At 42.2% G+C, this 16,754-nt stretch overlaps 1 protein-coding gene across 2 annotated transcripts in view; it reads left to right on the plus strand.

Moving 5' to 3' along the window:
• LOC122652944 (probable protein S-acyltransferase 15) overlaps positions 1 to 16,754 on the plus strand; it is a 33,981-nt gene continuing 17,227 nt past the window's right edge. The window contains exons 1-2 of one of the 2 annotated variants that reach the window (XM_043846831.1): positions 1 to 368; positions 4,425 to 4,427. In XM_043846831.1, the coding sequence (XP_043702766.1) occupies positions 96 to 368; positions 4,425 to 4,427 (276 nt within the window). In that variant the 5' untranslated portion in view covers positions 1 to 95. The remainder of the gene's footprint in view (positions 369 to 4,424; positions 4,428 to 16,754) is intronic. The other variant, XM_043846832.1, reaches the window with a different exon arrangement.

Raw genomic sequence — 16,754 nt, forward strand, 5'->3', positions numbered from 1 at the left:
ATCTGGATTATTGAAATTCGTGTTGCCGGTGATTCTGACAAGAAGGGGTTTCTGGTTGTCTCACCCAATCTTGATCAGCAGAATTACTAGTAGGGATGAGGATCAAAAGATTCCTATCATTTCCAATTTGTATGGTGCTTTCTTTGATGGCCTTTGTTTACTATACTACGGTTTTCATTTTCATTGAAGATTGGTTGGGATTAAGGAGCTCTGCTGGTACACTGCACATGTTGATCTTCAGTTTTTTTGCTTTCATGAGCTTCTTCTCCTTTGGTGCATGTGTTCTTATCGATCCAGGGAATGTTCCATCCACCTTTGTTCCCGATGTGGAAGACGATGGCGGCTCCGATCATAGGTCCAGAAAAAGTGTAAGTTATTTTATTATAATTTAATTCCAATCATAGAATTTGATTGAGTTTATTACATCATTTTTGAATCAATTAGGCAAAGGAACACACCAGGAGTGGTAATTAAAATATTTGACTCCCATCGAAAGGGCAAACAAATTTCTAGATGAGGTGCTCGGGATATGCATCTGATGACCTGTGTAATAAGTTATACAGCAAAAGAAACACCAAAGATAATGCTGTCTCAACAAATCATAGAGTAATGGATCTAGACTCACTAAACAGAAAGTGTTAAACCCAACTCACAAGCCCACAAGTATAGGTATCTCGATAACTACAGAAGTATAGGTAGCTCGATAACTACAGAACCAGGGCTTGTATTGATCTTAAATTCAGGCCATTTATGGGGATATGGTAACAGTACATTGTCCTTAAATAAGATGGTAATCCAATGGTTGGATTAGTAGTTACTGCAGGGGAACAGAATAGAATCTATATAGAACTTAAATTTAGCGACTATTGAGATCTCAACACCTGCACAAATCAGCAACTACTTTGGAACTAATGTAGGGTCTGGTCAAAGGTGGCAAGCTTCTAAATATCTCAGCCAAATTGATGGCCTGATTGATAGATATGATACAAGGTCTGAAGTTTGAAAGTAAGGACAGATTTAGTAACTTACTAACTTGTAGCAAAACCTACCATTTGATGAGGCTGAGATTAGGGTCGATGGAAGGTCTCCAAGGGTAGAAAACAACTCTAAAATACCTCAGTGATATTCTGAACAGAATATGAGATACAAGGGATCACAGCAGCAGCAGAAAACTTCAGATCTCAGCTATCATTGGCTTGAACCAGGCAATGGATTGTTCTGGTTACAATCTCAGTAGAGCCTCTTGGGTAGACCTGCAACAAGTGTCTCAGTAAGGCACCCAAACAGCAACAACAGTCAATCAACAGGTTGGATATAGTTGCAGGAAATCAAGGAAAATAGAAAGAAGAAAGGAAGAGAGAAGAGGGAAGGAATACGGGATATGACCAAGCCCTCTCACCTATGGCCTTAGTCAGTTTCTCACTAACCCTAAGTACCTCACACCACACAACTGTTTCTCACAGTAATAAAGGCACAAATCCAAGCATTCATTCAACTATTCAAATCGCGGGGATGGGCTCTAAGGGCCTTACAATATATAGATTGGTCTACTTCCTTCAAAAGGGTACTAATAAAATAGAAACAACTTATTAGGAGCTAACTATTACTATTATGTAACCAAATTAGTAACTAGGCTAGCTTGTAGTAATGCTACAAACAAGAACCCCAACTAATCAACTTATTAGGAACTAACAGTTGGAAATAATGCAAGGATCGATTCAAGAGAGGAGACAAGAAGGTAAGAGCTGAGAAGAGAAGAGGAAGGAGGAATGTGCAACCGTATGGGAGAGAGATCCCCTATATGCTTTACTAACATAATGATGGAAATTACAAACACCTCCCTAGGGAGTTAAAATATAAAGAAGGTAAAAAAGAGAAAATATAATATAAGATGACAAGACAATAAACTAGTGCCCAACGTACCCTTATTACATAAACTCACACCCCCCCAAGCTGGAGAATAATTGTCATACATTCCCAGCTTGCACAAGAACTGGTGAGAGATGAACCCTTTGGTCAAAATATCTGCCAATTGATTCTTCACAAAGGGAGTTCAAATGCAGTCAGAGTCAATCTTCTTCTTGATGAAGTGTCGGTCTACTTCAATATGTTTTGTTCGGTCATGTTGCACGGGATTATGAGCAAAAGTTATAGCAGCCTTGTTATCACAATAGAGTCGCATAGGTCCCTCAGTGTCAAAATCCCAACTCCTCGACCAATCGTCTCAACCATATGAGTTAACATATTCCGTGATCCATTGCTCTAAATTCTGCCTCTACACTAAACATAGCCACAACAAGTTATTTTTTGCTCCTCCATGTAACCAGGTTACCACCCACAGGCACAAATGTATAATAGCTTGGTGTAGACCGTCTGTCAGAAACTGAACCAGCCCAATCGGCATCAGTGTAGCCCTCTATCCTCAAATGGTTGTGCCTAGCATATAAAAGTCCTTTCCCTGAGAAGGACTTCAAGTACATGAGGATACGATATACAACATCCAAATGCCTACTCTTAGGGCATGCATAAACTGGCTCACTACCCCAACTGCATAGGTGATGTCTGGGCGAGTCAAAGAGAGGTAGATCAACTTCCCCACTAGTCTCTGGTACTTCCTTGCATCAATAAAGGATGGACCACAATCTTCTCCAAGCTTGTGATTTTGTTCAATAGGAGAGTTTGTTGGTTTGCAACTCAACATCCCTTTTCTTTCAACAAGTCCAGCATAAACCTCTTTTGGCAGATATTTATTCCCTCCTTTGATATTGACACTTTAATCCCTAGGAAGTACTTCAAGTGTCCAAGATCTTTAATCTCAAACTGTTGGGCCAAGTAGGACTTCAGTCTACTCATCTCAACCCTGTCATTTCCGGTCACAACAATGTCATCAACATAGACAATAAGGGTTGTGATAGTACCATTATCTCATCGGGTAAATAAGGTGTGGTCAGCTTGACTCTAGAAATATTCATTCTTCAGAATGACCTGTCTGAAGTCTAAACCTCTCAAACCAAGCCTTTGGAGACTGTTTGAGGCCATATAGTGCCTTTTTGAGGAGACACACTTTTCCTTTAGTTGAGGGGAACTTGAAGCCGGGTGGAGGTTGCATGTACACTTCCTTTTCTAAGTCACCATGAAGGAAAGCATTCTAGGAAACAAACTGGGCTATAGGATTAATACAAGCTCTCTTCCCTTTGCGAATAGCAGTGGGTAGATCTAACTCAGAAGGAGGAGAAGGTGTGTTACCTGACTGAGGAAGGTGGATCTCAGGATGTGGATCCAAAGAGGACTCTTAGCAGGTCTTCTTTTCCTTTCTTTTGTAAACAAGTAACTCCTTCTCATTACCAGCTCCCCTTGAATGATCAAGAACATCAACAACCTCCTTGTGTTTCCCCACATCAAAAGAAAAGGAGGATTAGGCAAAGGTGGAAGAATAGGAGTGGCATCAACAACTTCTTCACTCCCATTATTCTCCCCCTTAAGAGGGTTTTGATGAGGAGTAAAGTAAGGCACATATTCAAAGAAGGTGACATCTTCAGAGAGAAAACACTGCTGGGAAGAGGGATGGTAGCACTTGTACGATTGTACCCTTTGGTAGAGGGGGAATACCCAAGAAAAGGGCATTTGAGGGCTTTGGGATCAAGTTTAGTCCAAACAGACTTACTGACATGAACATAACATACACACCCAAATACTTCGGGTGGAAGAGAGAAGGCAGAGGCCAGGGAGGACAGAATGTCCAAAGGAGATTTCGAACCAAGAAGCTGAGTGGGCATACGATTGATTAAAAAAACGCAGCAGTAAGAAGGGTATTAGACCAAAAAGTTTTAGGGACATGCATGCCATATAGCAGACTCATAGTGACTTCTAATAAATGACGATTTTTTCTCTCAGCTGCCCCATTCTGTTGGGGTGTGTCAGTACAAGCAAGCTAATGGATAATGCCATTATCGGTAAAAAGTGTTGGAGTCTACTCTACATTTACTCCCCCCCTTTATCAACGTGGACAATTTTAATTTTGGTATCAAATTGAGTGCATATAATTTGATAGAAGTTTTTGAAAACATCGTAGACCTCACTTTTGTGTTTTATCAAGAAGGTCCATGTAGTCCGGGAGCAATCATCAACAAATGATACAAAATAATGATAGCCAAATAAAGAGGTCATGGGAGTAGGTCCCCAAACATCTATATGCACAATATGAAAAGGAATAATTGATCTATTACCATGGTAAGGATAAAAAGAACGGCGATGTTTAGCAAATAAATAGGATTCACACTGAAATACATGAGAGGTGGAAATTGAAGAAAACAAATGAGGTAACTGTTTTTTCATAATACCAAAAGAGGAATGGCCTAAGCATTGATGCCAAAGCATCCGAATTGGTCCATGTATTATTCCACCGAAAAGGAACCTTGACGAAGAGTGTTTAGCTTGTCGTGTAGCCTCCATTGGAAGGTTTGAGGGAGATATTTTTCTTTATGCTCTTCTCACATCTCCTCCCACATTGTGAGTCCTCTTCCTCATCGAGTCAACTTCACCTCATAATTACGCCATCACTCACGTGTTGTCCCCATGAGTTTGGAGCGAGCTAACTTCATCTTTCTAGCCTCAGACAAATCAAATTAGTAAAAGTAATTGTTTAAAGAGCACATCCAATCATGAAACAACTACGGATCATGCCGCCTGTTGAACTCCTTAAATTCCAACTTCACTTTGCTGTGGTGTGCCTCGATCAAAATGGGATCGCACATGCTCCTTCAAAGGTGGCCTGCGGAGGAGGTTGTCTATGTGCTGGTGTATTCAAGAATCGATGAGTGTTATTGGCTCTTGAATGATGTGGCTGCCCAACACTTTGTGGCGACATAGAGTCAAGCCATCATGCGATCAGTCAACTGTCTTAACATCTCAACAATATGAACATTAGAGTCAAGGGCATGGTTTGAGGTGCTGGAGTTACCCTCTTCCATGGCTCTGATACAAAATAATGGGGCTACACTTGCTAAACTGCAAGTATTATACCCAACCTACGAATAGGACTGTTGACCAAGTATTACAGCAGTATAGGTAGCTCGATAACTACAGAACCAGGGCTTGGATTGATCTTAAATTCATGCCATGTATGGGTATATGATAACAGCAAATTTTCCTCAAATAAGATGGTAATCCAATAGTTGGGTTAGTAGTAACAGCAGGGGAACAGAATAGAAACTATAGAACTCAGATACAGAAACTATTGAGATCTCACAACTTGCTGGACAGATCACCAACTACTTTGGAACTAATGTAGGGTCTGGTCAAAGGTAGTAAGGCTCCAATTATCTCAGCCAACTGATGGCCAGATTGATAAATATGATCAAAGGTATGAAATTTGAAAGTAAGGACAGATTTAGTAACTTACTAACTTGTAGCAGAACCTGTTGGTTGCGGGTTCAAAACTTGGAAACAGCCTCTCCTACGAAGCAGGGGGTAAGACTGCGTACATTTGCCTCTCCCAGACCCTGCAGTAGCGGGAGCCTCGTGAACTGGGACACTTTTTTTTTTTTTTTTTTTTAACTTGTAGCAGAATCTACCTTTATATGAGGCTGAGGCCTGAGATTAGGGTCGATGGAAGGTCTCCAATGGTGGAAAACAACTGTCAAATACCTCAGTGATCTTCTGAACAAAATATGAGATACAAGGGATCACAGCAGCAGCAGAAGACTCCAGATATCAGCAATCGCAGGGCTTGAACCAGACAATGGATAGTTCTGGTTACAGTCTCAGTCGAGCCTCTTGTGTAGACAGCAACAAGTGTCTCAGTAAGCACCCAAACAGCAACAGCAGTCAATTGACAGGTTGGATGTAGTTGCAGGAGATCAGGGAAAATAGAAAGAAGAAAGGAAGAGAGAGGGAAGAGGGAAGGACTTGGGGATATGACCAAGGCCTCTCACCTATGGCCTTGGTCAGTTTCTCGCTAACCCTAATGGCATCATACCTCACAACTGTTTCTCACAGTAACAAAGGCACAAAGCCAAGCATTCATTCAACTATTCAAATCGTGGTGAGGGACTCTAAGGCCCTTACAATATATAGATTGGTCTACTTCCTTCAAAAGGGAACTAATAAAATAGAAACTACTAAAAGAAGGTCCACGCATTTAGTAGTGGGTCCTTGAACACAAGTAACTAATAAGTGGAAATAACTTGTTAGAAACTAACTATTACTACTAAGTAACTGTTGAAATCCTTGAATAATGGCTTTTTGTCAAAGTGACTACAGCCGTCCTTTATTTATAACAAGAGAAAGAATGTTCTGGAATGGGTACAAGGACAATATTACCCCTATGACAATTTTACCCTTGAACCCATGTTACAACACTCCCCCCTCAAGTTGGTGCATACATGTCAAACATGCCCAACTTGGTAACAATAGAACAAAACAATTTACTACTACTTAGTAAGAATATCAGCCAGTTGATCACTAGACTGAACAAATGGAATACAAATGACTCTTTGCTCCAGCTTCTCCTTGATAAAATGCCGATCAATCTCAACATGTTTGGTGCAATCATGTTGGACTGGGTTATGGGCAATACTGATTGCAGATTTGCTGTTGCAGTAGAGTCGCATTGGAAGATCAACTGATATCCCAAGATCTTGAAGAAGTCCCTTTAGCCAGAGAAGTTCACAAATACCTTGCGCCATGGCTTTAAACTCGGCTTCAGCACTTGACCGAGCAACCGCTGCCTGCTTCTTGCTTCTCCAAGTAGGTAAGTTTCCTCCAACATAGGTGCAATATCCAGATGTTGATCTTCTATCATCAGGGCTGCCTGCCCAATCTGCATCAGTATAAGCTTCTACCTAGAGATGACTGTGTGAAGAATATAGGATTCCTTTACCAGAAGAAGACTTCAGGTACCGTAGGATTCGGTATACTGCCCCAAGTGAGAAGAGTGAGGATCATGCATAAACTGGCTAACTACACTTACTGTAAGTTGGTTATGTGATAAATATATCAATCTCCCAACCAGTCTCTGATCACTTCCCTTATCCATAGGTTCACCTTCCTTACTCTTCAAGTGTGTGTTAGGCTCCAAAAGTGTATCGGCAGGTTTACACCCAAGCATCCCAGTATCATTCAACAAGTCAAGAGTGTACTTTCTCTGGGAAAGAGATATACCCTTACCTGAATAGGCAACCTCTGTTCCCAAAAAATACCGCAATCTGCCCAAGTTTTTGACCTCAAACTCTGTGCCCCAGTAGGTCTTCAACTTCTGAATTTCTTGTGCATCACTTCCAGTGATCACTATATCATCTACATAGACAATCAGAATAGTGATATGTTGTCCCACTCTTTTAACAAACAGCGTGTGGTCAGCATTGCTTTGCTTATAGCCATTGGCAATCATAGCTTTATGAAAACGACCAAACCAGGCCCGGGGTGATTGCTTTAAGCCATATAAGGCCTTCTTTAACTTTCACACCTTTCCCTGAGTTTCTGGTGAAGCAATTCCTAGAGGTATCTCCATATAGACATCCTCTTCCAACTCTCCATGTAAGAATGCGTTCTTGACATCAAGTTGTTGGAGACTCTAGCCTTGGTTTACAGCACAAGAAATAATTACCCGAACAGTGTTCATCTTTGCTACAGGAGCAAAGGTTTCTTGGTAGTCGATCCCATGAGTTTGGGTAAACCCTTTGACAACCAATCTCGCTTTGTATCTATCCACTATCCCATCCGACTTGTGCTTTACTACAAAGACCTATTTACAACCAATGGGTTTATTTCCTCGTGGAAGAGTCTCCAAATCCCAGGTTCTATTTTTCTCCAGGGCGTGCATTTCTTCATCCATTGCCACCTTCCATTTCTGTTCAGCTATTTCTTCCTGCTAGTTGTTAGGAATAGAGATGGAAGATAAAGAGGAAACAAAGGCATGGAATGAAAGAGTTAAAGAATTATAAGAAACAAATTTCGAAATTGGATGTTGAGTATAACTTTGCTTGGGTTTTCTGATTGCAATGGGAAAATCAAGACTTGGATCAGAAACAGGCTTACCAGAAGGATGACTAGGACCTGGAGCAGGTGTTGATTGTGTGGGTGCAGTGGTGGTGGTCTTTTTGTGCCTAGTTTCACGAGGAGGGTAGTATACTCCATGAGGAGGAAAGTATGTTCCACGAACAAAGGTCTTCACCTGATTTGGTTCTTCCCCTTGGTCTCCAGACTCCCCCTGAATTATAGGTTGTCCCTTCTGTCCTAGTTCTTGTTCTTGACTAGTAATTCCATCTTCCAATTCAATAGACTCATCTTCAATGGTAGGTACATGTACATCTAATGGAGCTATCAGAGGAGGTACATCTTCATTACTTGAATTCTCCCCTTGAAGAGGTACCGATGGTGCAAAGTACGGTTTAGACTCCCGAAAGACCACATCCATGGTGACAAAAAGCTTCCTTGTAGGAGGGTGATAACATTTATACCCTTTTTTTGTGGTGGAATATCCAAGAAATATGCACCGAAGCCCCTTCGGGTCAAACTTCCCATGAGGATGATGATTTCTAGCAAAGACCACACATCCAAATATCTTGGGTGGAACAATAAATGTGGAAGATCCAATAGAACATCCAATGGGCAACGACCAGTGAGGACCCGTGAAGGAAGCCGATTAATTAGGTAAGTGGCTACAAGAATGGTATCTCCCTAAAACCGGAGAGGAACATTCATGGCAAACATAAGGGAGCGGGCCACCTCCAACAAATGTCTGTTCTTGCGTTCAGCCACTCCATTTTGGGCTGGAGTATCAACGCAAAAAGTTTGGTGAATAATACCATTAGTGTCCAAATATTTCTGAAAAGCCCCATCCAAATACTCCTTGCCATTGTTAGACTGTAAAATTTTTACTTTTGCATCAAACTGAGTGTGGACCATTTTGTGAAACAACCGAAAACAAGCAAACACATCACTTTTGCTATGCATCAAATACACCCAAGTAGTACAGCTATAGCAATCAATAAATGTGACAAACCATCTAAATCCAAAGGTAGACACACAACGAGTAGGGCCCCATACATCAGAATGAATTAATCCAAAAGGAGTCATACTATGATGATCAGAAACAGGATAAACATTCCGAGTTTGTTTAGCAAGAGTGCAAGCATCACATGAAAAATTATTCGGGTTACACTATCTGATTAAACTAGGAAATAAAGTTGATAAAACACTCAAAGGTGGATGCCCCAAATGGCGATGCCACTTATTTAATTCAAATAATGCAGTAGTAGAATCAGAAGATAAGGCCTTGGATGTTAATGCTGCCTATGAGCTGTCAAGCACGTACAAACCACCAACTACCTTACCACATGCAATCGTATGACCCGTTTCCAAGTCTTGGAACAAACAGTGAGTGGGAAAAAATATTACTTTGCAGTTCAAGTCCCTAGTGATACTACTAATGGACAATAAATTAGTAGAAAACTTAGGAACATGGAGAACAAAAGCAAGGCAAAGAGAAGAGGTGCACTTGATGGATCACTTGCCCGACATTGGGGAAAGAGACCCATCAACAACACGGACTTTATTATGACCGGACAAAGGAAAATATTTCAGAAAAAGGGAAGAAGAACCTGTCATATGGTCGATAGCACCTGAGTCAATGACCCAAGATTCGGGTATGACGGAGGTGCTATTTCCATTAAAAATACCTGGAGAAGAAGTGGTAGGAGGATCGGATGGCAAGGAAATAGCCGATGCAGCCAAAGAAGGAGACCTAGATGAAGAAGATGTATCCAGCCGAGTCATCATATTCCTGAGATTTTGAAGTTCTTCCACAACCTGGGACAGAGATGGATCAGAGGGCTGGTCATCAGTAGCTGTTTGATTTGCCCGGGCAGTGTTGAACGATTGGAACCACCTCTCCCACGCTCTCAAGTGTCTGCAGGGCGACCATGTAGCTTCCAACATCGATCCTTAGTATGCCATTCCTTCCCACAGTGATCACACTTAATAGGAGGACGGTCACCAGATGAACGTTCCCCACTGGAAGAGCGTGAAGAATTCCCACGGGAAGGTGCCGTAGGTCCAGAAACAAGAGCTGAATGCTCTCGAGTAACAGGAGTAATCATGGCAGTCCGGCGGTTATCTTCGGCTGCAAGAATAGCATATGCTTGCTCAATAGTGGGAAGAGGATCCCGATTCAGAATATTTGATCGAATCGGATCAAACTCGAGATTAAGGCCAGCCAAAAAATCAAACACTCGTAATCCGTCTTCCCATTTCCGGAAGGCAGTGGCATCAACATCGCAGGTTGCAGTGAAGGTGCCCAGGAAATCAAGTTGCGGCACATCGTGCACATCTAATTATAGTACTGAGACAGGGATAATTCCAACTGCTTTGCCGAGTGGATTTTCTGGAGAAGCTCTTAACACTGGGCTGCATTCCCAACTTGCGAATATGTGTCTTGGGCTGTCTTCCATATTTTGGCCGCCGAATCAAGAAGAAGATAACGACCAGCAATCTCTTGCTCCATGGAATTCACCATATATGACATAACCAAGAAGTTAAAATTCATCCACTTATCTTGGGCAGGACCAACATCAATAGGCCTGACAGAGGTTCTAGTGATGTAGCCAGAGTAACCACGGGAACCGATAGCAAACAAGCAAGAACGAGACCACAACAGGTAATTGGCCCCATTTAATTTTATAGGACTGGCTGGAAAAGGAACAAAATCACGCTGCAATGTGCTGTCAAGGCTAGAGGAAGCAGACGTGATCTTAGAGTTGTCAGGCATGGTGGCTGGTCACAGGGAAATTCTCAATAACAGAGAAAAAAATGCTGAAAATTTTACTGCATAAGAAAAAAAATATGGCAGAGAAAAAGGCCCTTAGTGGGAGTCAACTCACCACCAAGGGAAGGGAAACAAATATCACAAGGTTTCGGGAAGGCCTCCCACGAGAAAAGAAAAAGAGAAAGGGGTCGCGAGAGAGTGGCGGTGGTGTGGGAAGATGGCGGAGGACTGGCGGTGGTGTTGGTTGCTGGCAGAAGACTTGCGGAAGGGGGGGCTGCTGGCGGTAGGTTAGTGGTGGAGGCGGTGCTGCTGCTAGGTCGAAATCACGATGGGGAGAAAGAGAAAGGAAAGGAGAAAAAGGAAAAAAATATTAGGTCCCATATTCTCAGATTTTTGGCTCTGATGCCATGTTGAAATCCTTGAATAATGGCTTTTTGTTAGAGTGACTACAGCCGTCCTTTATTTATAACAAGAGAAAGAATGTTCTGGAATGGGTACAAGGACAATATTACCCCTATGACAATTTTACCCTTGAACCCATATTACAACAGTAACCAAATTAGTAATTGGGCTAGCTAGTAGTAATACTACAAGAAAGAACTCCACAATCTGGTTTTGAGTGAACCAGCAAACACCCAGACCAAGGCTGCTCTGGCCTGAACCAAAATAGGTTCAGTTGAAGAATCGTGGCCTATTGAAGGGCCTGGTTCTTCTTCTTCTTGCGGCTATACTGCTTGGAGTATAGCTTGTCTACATCATAGAGTACAAAGGTCCCTTGAAATTCTGTAAAAAATTGGGACTCACACACATCCCCAACTTACAGAAGAAAGCTAGCTACCCATGACCTTCAACAGAATGAAGGTATGATATTGATAAACCTGCAAATTGTGGTGTAAATCAGATAGGGCTACAAAGCACCTTAGGATGTACTTAAAAGTACCTCAATTTCTCATGCAAGGCCAAATAAAAATGGATTATATAACCGGCAAAAATGCAGATAAGATATTGGAAAGTGGCCACTACCAACCATGAACCCTTAAAGCATGTTGCACAAGGTTTTCTTTTCAACATAAGACTTAAAGCTTCTGTCATCTGGATGAACAAAAGGAATCCTGCTACAGAACACGCACTGAGCGAAATGCTAATCCATGCTGAAGAGAAACAACTTTCCATCCACTTCCTCCACCTTGGACCAAATTCAACTTAAGTTGGTTATACACCTTTTTTTAGTCAGTTTAACAAATCAGTCTAGCATGCTGTTGAAGAATTTGAAATTGACCTGGTTCGGTTTGGTTCTCCTTGAGTAATGCAGCTAGATACACTAGAGTGTCTAGGTTCATGTTTCACATGTTGATTGTGCTGAGATTTATCTTCCATATTTGTAATAATATTAGACTATAAATAAGTGGTGGCCTCTGTCTCTTTGACAAGCCAAAATCATTATCGTTCTTTCTTTCTCCACTTGGTATCAGAGCGAAAAACTCTAAATCTTTTTTAGTTTTCTTTTTACCCGCCACCGCTAGTAGAGCACCACCGGCAATCTTGAGGCTCCGGCCTCACCAAACCAGACATGGTTGACTGAACATGCGCCAACGCATGCCGTACCACGTATGACAGTCACTAACAACCACTGACCTTCGCTGCCACCCACATCCGCCACCACTATTCAGCTCCAATGGCCACTCCGCCACTGCCGTTGTGCCTCTCAGGGCTACTGCCCTCTGTCCGTACCTACTAGAGCCCCCGCCCTAGCCTATTAGCAATCTACAAGGGCCTCCAGCCCTTGTCGAACCAAACCAGGGGTCTTCCGCCTCCATGCTACCATCTGCCAGGGCCTTCCGCCTCTGCTGCCGCCAACCACCAGGGCCTGCTGCCGACCTTCCATGGCCTCCCGCCCCAGTTGCGTGGCCTCTCCAGCACTGCATCTGGCCCCTTTGTGGCCCCTGTTGCTCCTCCATAAGCCTCCTGCCGCCTCTGCTGGACTCTGCAGTTTCTATTAATGACCTGCCTGGCTTACCTGTGCTGCTGCCGCCGTGCCTAGGCTTCACCTAGCCTCTCTGTGCTTCACCAGCTTTCGGTTACACACCTCTGCTGTGTACTTGGTATATTTTGTGACTGCTGCCTCTTCTTTATCGGCCTTCTGTGTTGTGAGTAACTTTCTCCTTTCAACTTTAGTGCATTTGGTTGGTGCTTTTGAATGAAGGGTTCTAACACAATAGTTGGTACTGGGAGAGGTGACCTGATTCGCACTACTGCCCCTCACCATCATCATTTTCTCCAACCCAAACCCACTAAGTTGAATGGATCCAATTACCTAGCATGGTTTCGTGCCTGCCTTCTTACCATTCGTGGTAACCTTTTTTTGGGATATATTACTGGTGATACACCTATGCTCACTGAATCTCCGGCTATAGATAATTGGTTAGCTAATGAGGCCCTAATCATGTCGTTCTTGTTGAACTCCATGGAGTCTTCCATTAGTTCCAACTTTGTCCTCCTTAATTCAGCCAAGGAGTTAAGGGATGTTGCGAAGCACATTTATGCTCAAGCCAACAACTATGCTCAAATCTATGAAATTTGTCGTCAGGCTCAAGAAACTAGACAGAAAGACCTCTCTGTATTTGCCTATTTCTTTGCCCTTATGACATTATGGCAACAATTGGATTTCTATCATCCTGTTACCATGACCGGCTCCATAAATGTACCCACATTTGTAAAGGAACGTGAAATGGAATGATTTTTTATGCTTTCCCCACTGGCCTTAACCCAGAGTATGATCAGATACGCATTCAAGTTCTGAATAGGAGTACATTTTCTACTCAACTTGAAGCCTATAATATGATTCGGCATGAGGATCACTGCCATTTTTGTCATGATGCCTCCTACTGCTCATTGGTCTGTTCTTGTATTTTATCATCAATCCAATCACCGTTCACGTTTTTTTTTCTTTTCTTTCTTATCAATGAATAGATTTCTTTACTGCGGCAAAAAATAAATCTCCTTCTATTCAATATCTATGTGGGGCAAAGAAGAAATGAAAATGATTGTTACCATAGTACTAAAACTCATTTCGTCTTGGTCGAGATTTCAAGAATTTCGAGTATCTCGGTCGAGTCGAAACGAAATGCAACATCGAATTGAAAAATGCAATATTTTTAATATTTCGGAAATTTCGGTAATCTCATTTCGGAAATTTCAGAAATCTTGGTAATTTTTGGCATTTTACACCCACAGAAAAAATACCATATTTCGACGAATCTCGGAAATTTCGGTCAGACGAAACACCGAAACGAAATGAGATTTAGTACCATGATTGTTACTACACCACGGGAACTCTTTACATGTGGACAGTGCTGGCTCGGTTAGTAAGGTTGGTACTACTCGTGCTCTCGTACAATGTGACTACTATGGCAGCCCCCGTCACAATCGGGAGATTTGCTGAAAATTACATGGCCGTCCTAAAGGGGGCGGGAAGGGAGGCAAAGCTGGTTCTACTCGACCTCAGGCTCACTTAACTGAAACTACTGAGGTCCTTGCTGGTACTCAATCTATGTCTGCAGATAACTTGTCACTTAGCTCCAACGTATGGTGACTCAGCTTGGGTCTGCCTCTTCTACCTCCCCTACTTCCCATTTAGCTCAGTCATGTATTTTTCTTGCATCCTCTCATTCTGACTCCTTGTGGCTAATAGATTCTGGTGCCTCTGATCCTATGACCAGCTCCTCGGACTTGTTTGACTCTTATACCCCTTGATCAGGGATGGACAAGGTCTGAGTCACTATGGTTATGTTTCTCATGCTCTCCTACTAATTCTTTATCTTTTGTCTTGCATGTTCCCAATCTTTGTGCCAACCTTCTTTCTATTTACCGTCTTATCGCTGATCTTAATTTTTCTGTTCACTTTTGTTCCTCCCGCTGTGTTTTTCAGGACCTAGCAACAGGTGCAACGATTGGATATGGTAGAGTGTGGGATGGTCTTTACTACCTAGACCCTGGTCTCACTGCTGCTCCCTCTCCAGTTTGAGCTCATATTACCCGAGAAGATAGTGCTCTCCAATAGCTCCATTATTGGCATTGTTGTCTCGGTTACCCTTTTATATTTTGCGTTGTTTGTTTCCTTCTTTAGTCAAACAGTATAATTTGGATCATTTTAATTGTGATAATTGTGAACTTGCTAAGTATACCCGGTCCTCGTATTTTTCCAGTGATAATAAAAGTTTGATTCCTTTTTCTGTTATTTACTCTGACTTGTCGGGTCCTTCTTGGACAATTGCTCGGGGTAGGTTTAAATGGTTTAGCACTTTTATTGATAACTGTACTCGACTAACCTGGGTGCATCTTCTTCGGTCTAAATTCGAAGCTTTCTCCTGCTTCCAGTCCTTTCACTTAGTATTAAATCTCATCTCCGAAGGCCATTTCGGCCATACCAAAATTTCCGAGATACTGAAATTTTGCCGAAATATTGTATTTATTCTATAAGTTTTGCTTGGCCATTTCGGGGTGTAAAATGCTGAAATGACCGAAATACCGGAACGAAATGACCGAAATTTCAACAAAACAGTGCATTTTTAGACCAAATTTTCGAAACGAGATGATCAAAATTTCCGAAGTTTTGCATTTTTTCATTTCGGCATAACATCTCGTCTTGGCCTTATTGAAATATCCAAAATTTCGGCGAGATTTTGAACTATGCTTCCATAGAATGATCCAAACCCAGTTCTATGCCTAGGTCAAGGTTCTCCACAGCGACAATGGACTGCAATACATTGACAGTTTTTTTCTTCAGTATCTTGATACACATGGAATCCTCTTTTAGACCTCATGTATCTGCACCCTTGAGAAAAATGGTATTCCAGAACGAAAGAACCGCAATCTTTTGGAGGTCACTCGGTCTCTGATATTTATTACTCAGGTCCATAAGTACTATTGGGGTGATGTTGTCCTCACTGCTGCCTTTCTTATCAATCGAGTTCCTTCCGTTGCTCTCGATTTTAAGACACCAGTCAGTCAACTTCCTGATCCCACTGTTGCCTATCATCTCCCTCCCTATATCTTTGGTTGTGTCTGCTTTGCTCACAACTTTTCTCCCTCTCAGTCGAAACTTGACCCCCGGGCTTTTTCTTGGATATTCTGCTTCTCAAAAGGGTTCTAAGTGTTATCACCCCCCTTCTCGCAATCTGTTTATTACTATGGACTTGACTTTTCACGAGGATGAACCTTATTACCAGTCTTCTCTTCAGGGGGAGACTCTAGAAGAAGAGACTCCTTCATCTCCTTTTGACATTGATACTATTCATCTTCAGGGGGAGCAAGTGGATGAGATTGATGCTACTAAACAGAAGGATCTCATCACCTATTCTTGGCACAAGAAAAATACTGTCTCAAACATACCATATTCATCTTCGCCTCCTGAGCAGGTTCCACCAACCTAAACACCAGGTAATGAATCTCCTCCTGATCTTGATGATCGTCCTATTGCTCTTAGAAAAGGAGTAAGGACCCTGCACCAAACACCCTATTTCTGACTTTATCTGCTATAAGTCCTTGTCCCCCTCCTATCATGCCTTTGTTTCTTCTCTGTCTTCTATGTCTACTCTACAGGGATGGAAGGAAGCTATCATTGACCCAAAATGGAAGAATGCCATGGAAGAGGAAATGCAGGCCTTGAAGAAAAATGACATTTGGGAGCTTGTACCTTGTCCTAATGGAAAGAAGCCAGTTGGATGCAAGTGGGTATTTACTGTAAAGCAGAATGCAGATGGAACCATTGCTCGTTATAAGGCCAGATTGGTTGCCAAGGTATTCACCCCGACCTATGGTATTGATTATCAGGAAACATTTGCCCCAGTGGCAAAGATGAATTCTATTCGGGCCCTGTTGTCTTGTGCTGCAAACATGGGATGGAATCTTCAACAATTGGACGTGAAGAATGCCTTCCTCAATGGTGATCTTGAAGAGGAAGTTTACATGGACATTCCTCTTGGTTTTG

The sequence above is a fragment of the Telopea speciosissima genome, chromosome 2 (genome assembly GCF_018873765.1).
Source record: "Telopea speciosissima isolate NSW1024214 ecotype Mountain lineage chromosome 2, Tspe_v1, whole genome shotgun sequence".
In the NCBI taxonomy this organism is placed as follows: Eukaryota; Viridiplantae; Streptophyta; class Magnoliopsida; order Proteales; family Proteaceae; genus Telopea; species Telopea speciosissima.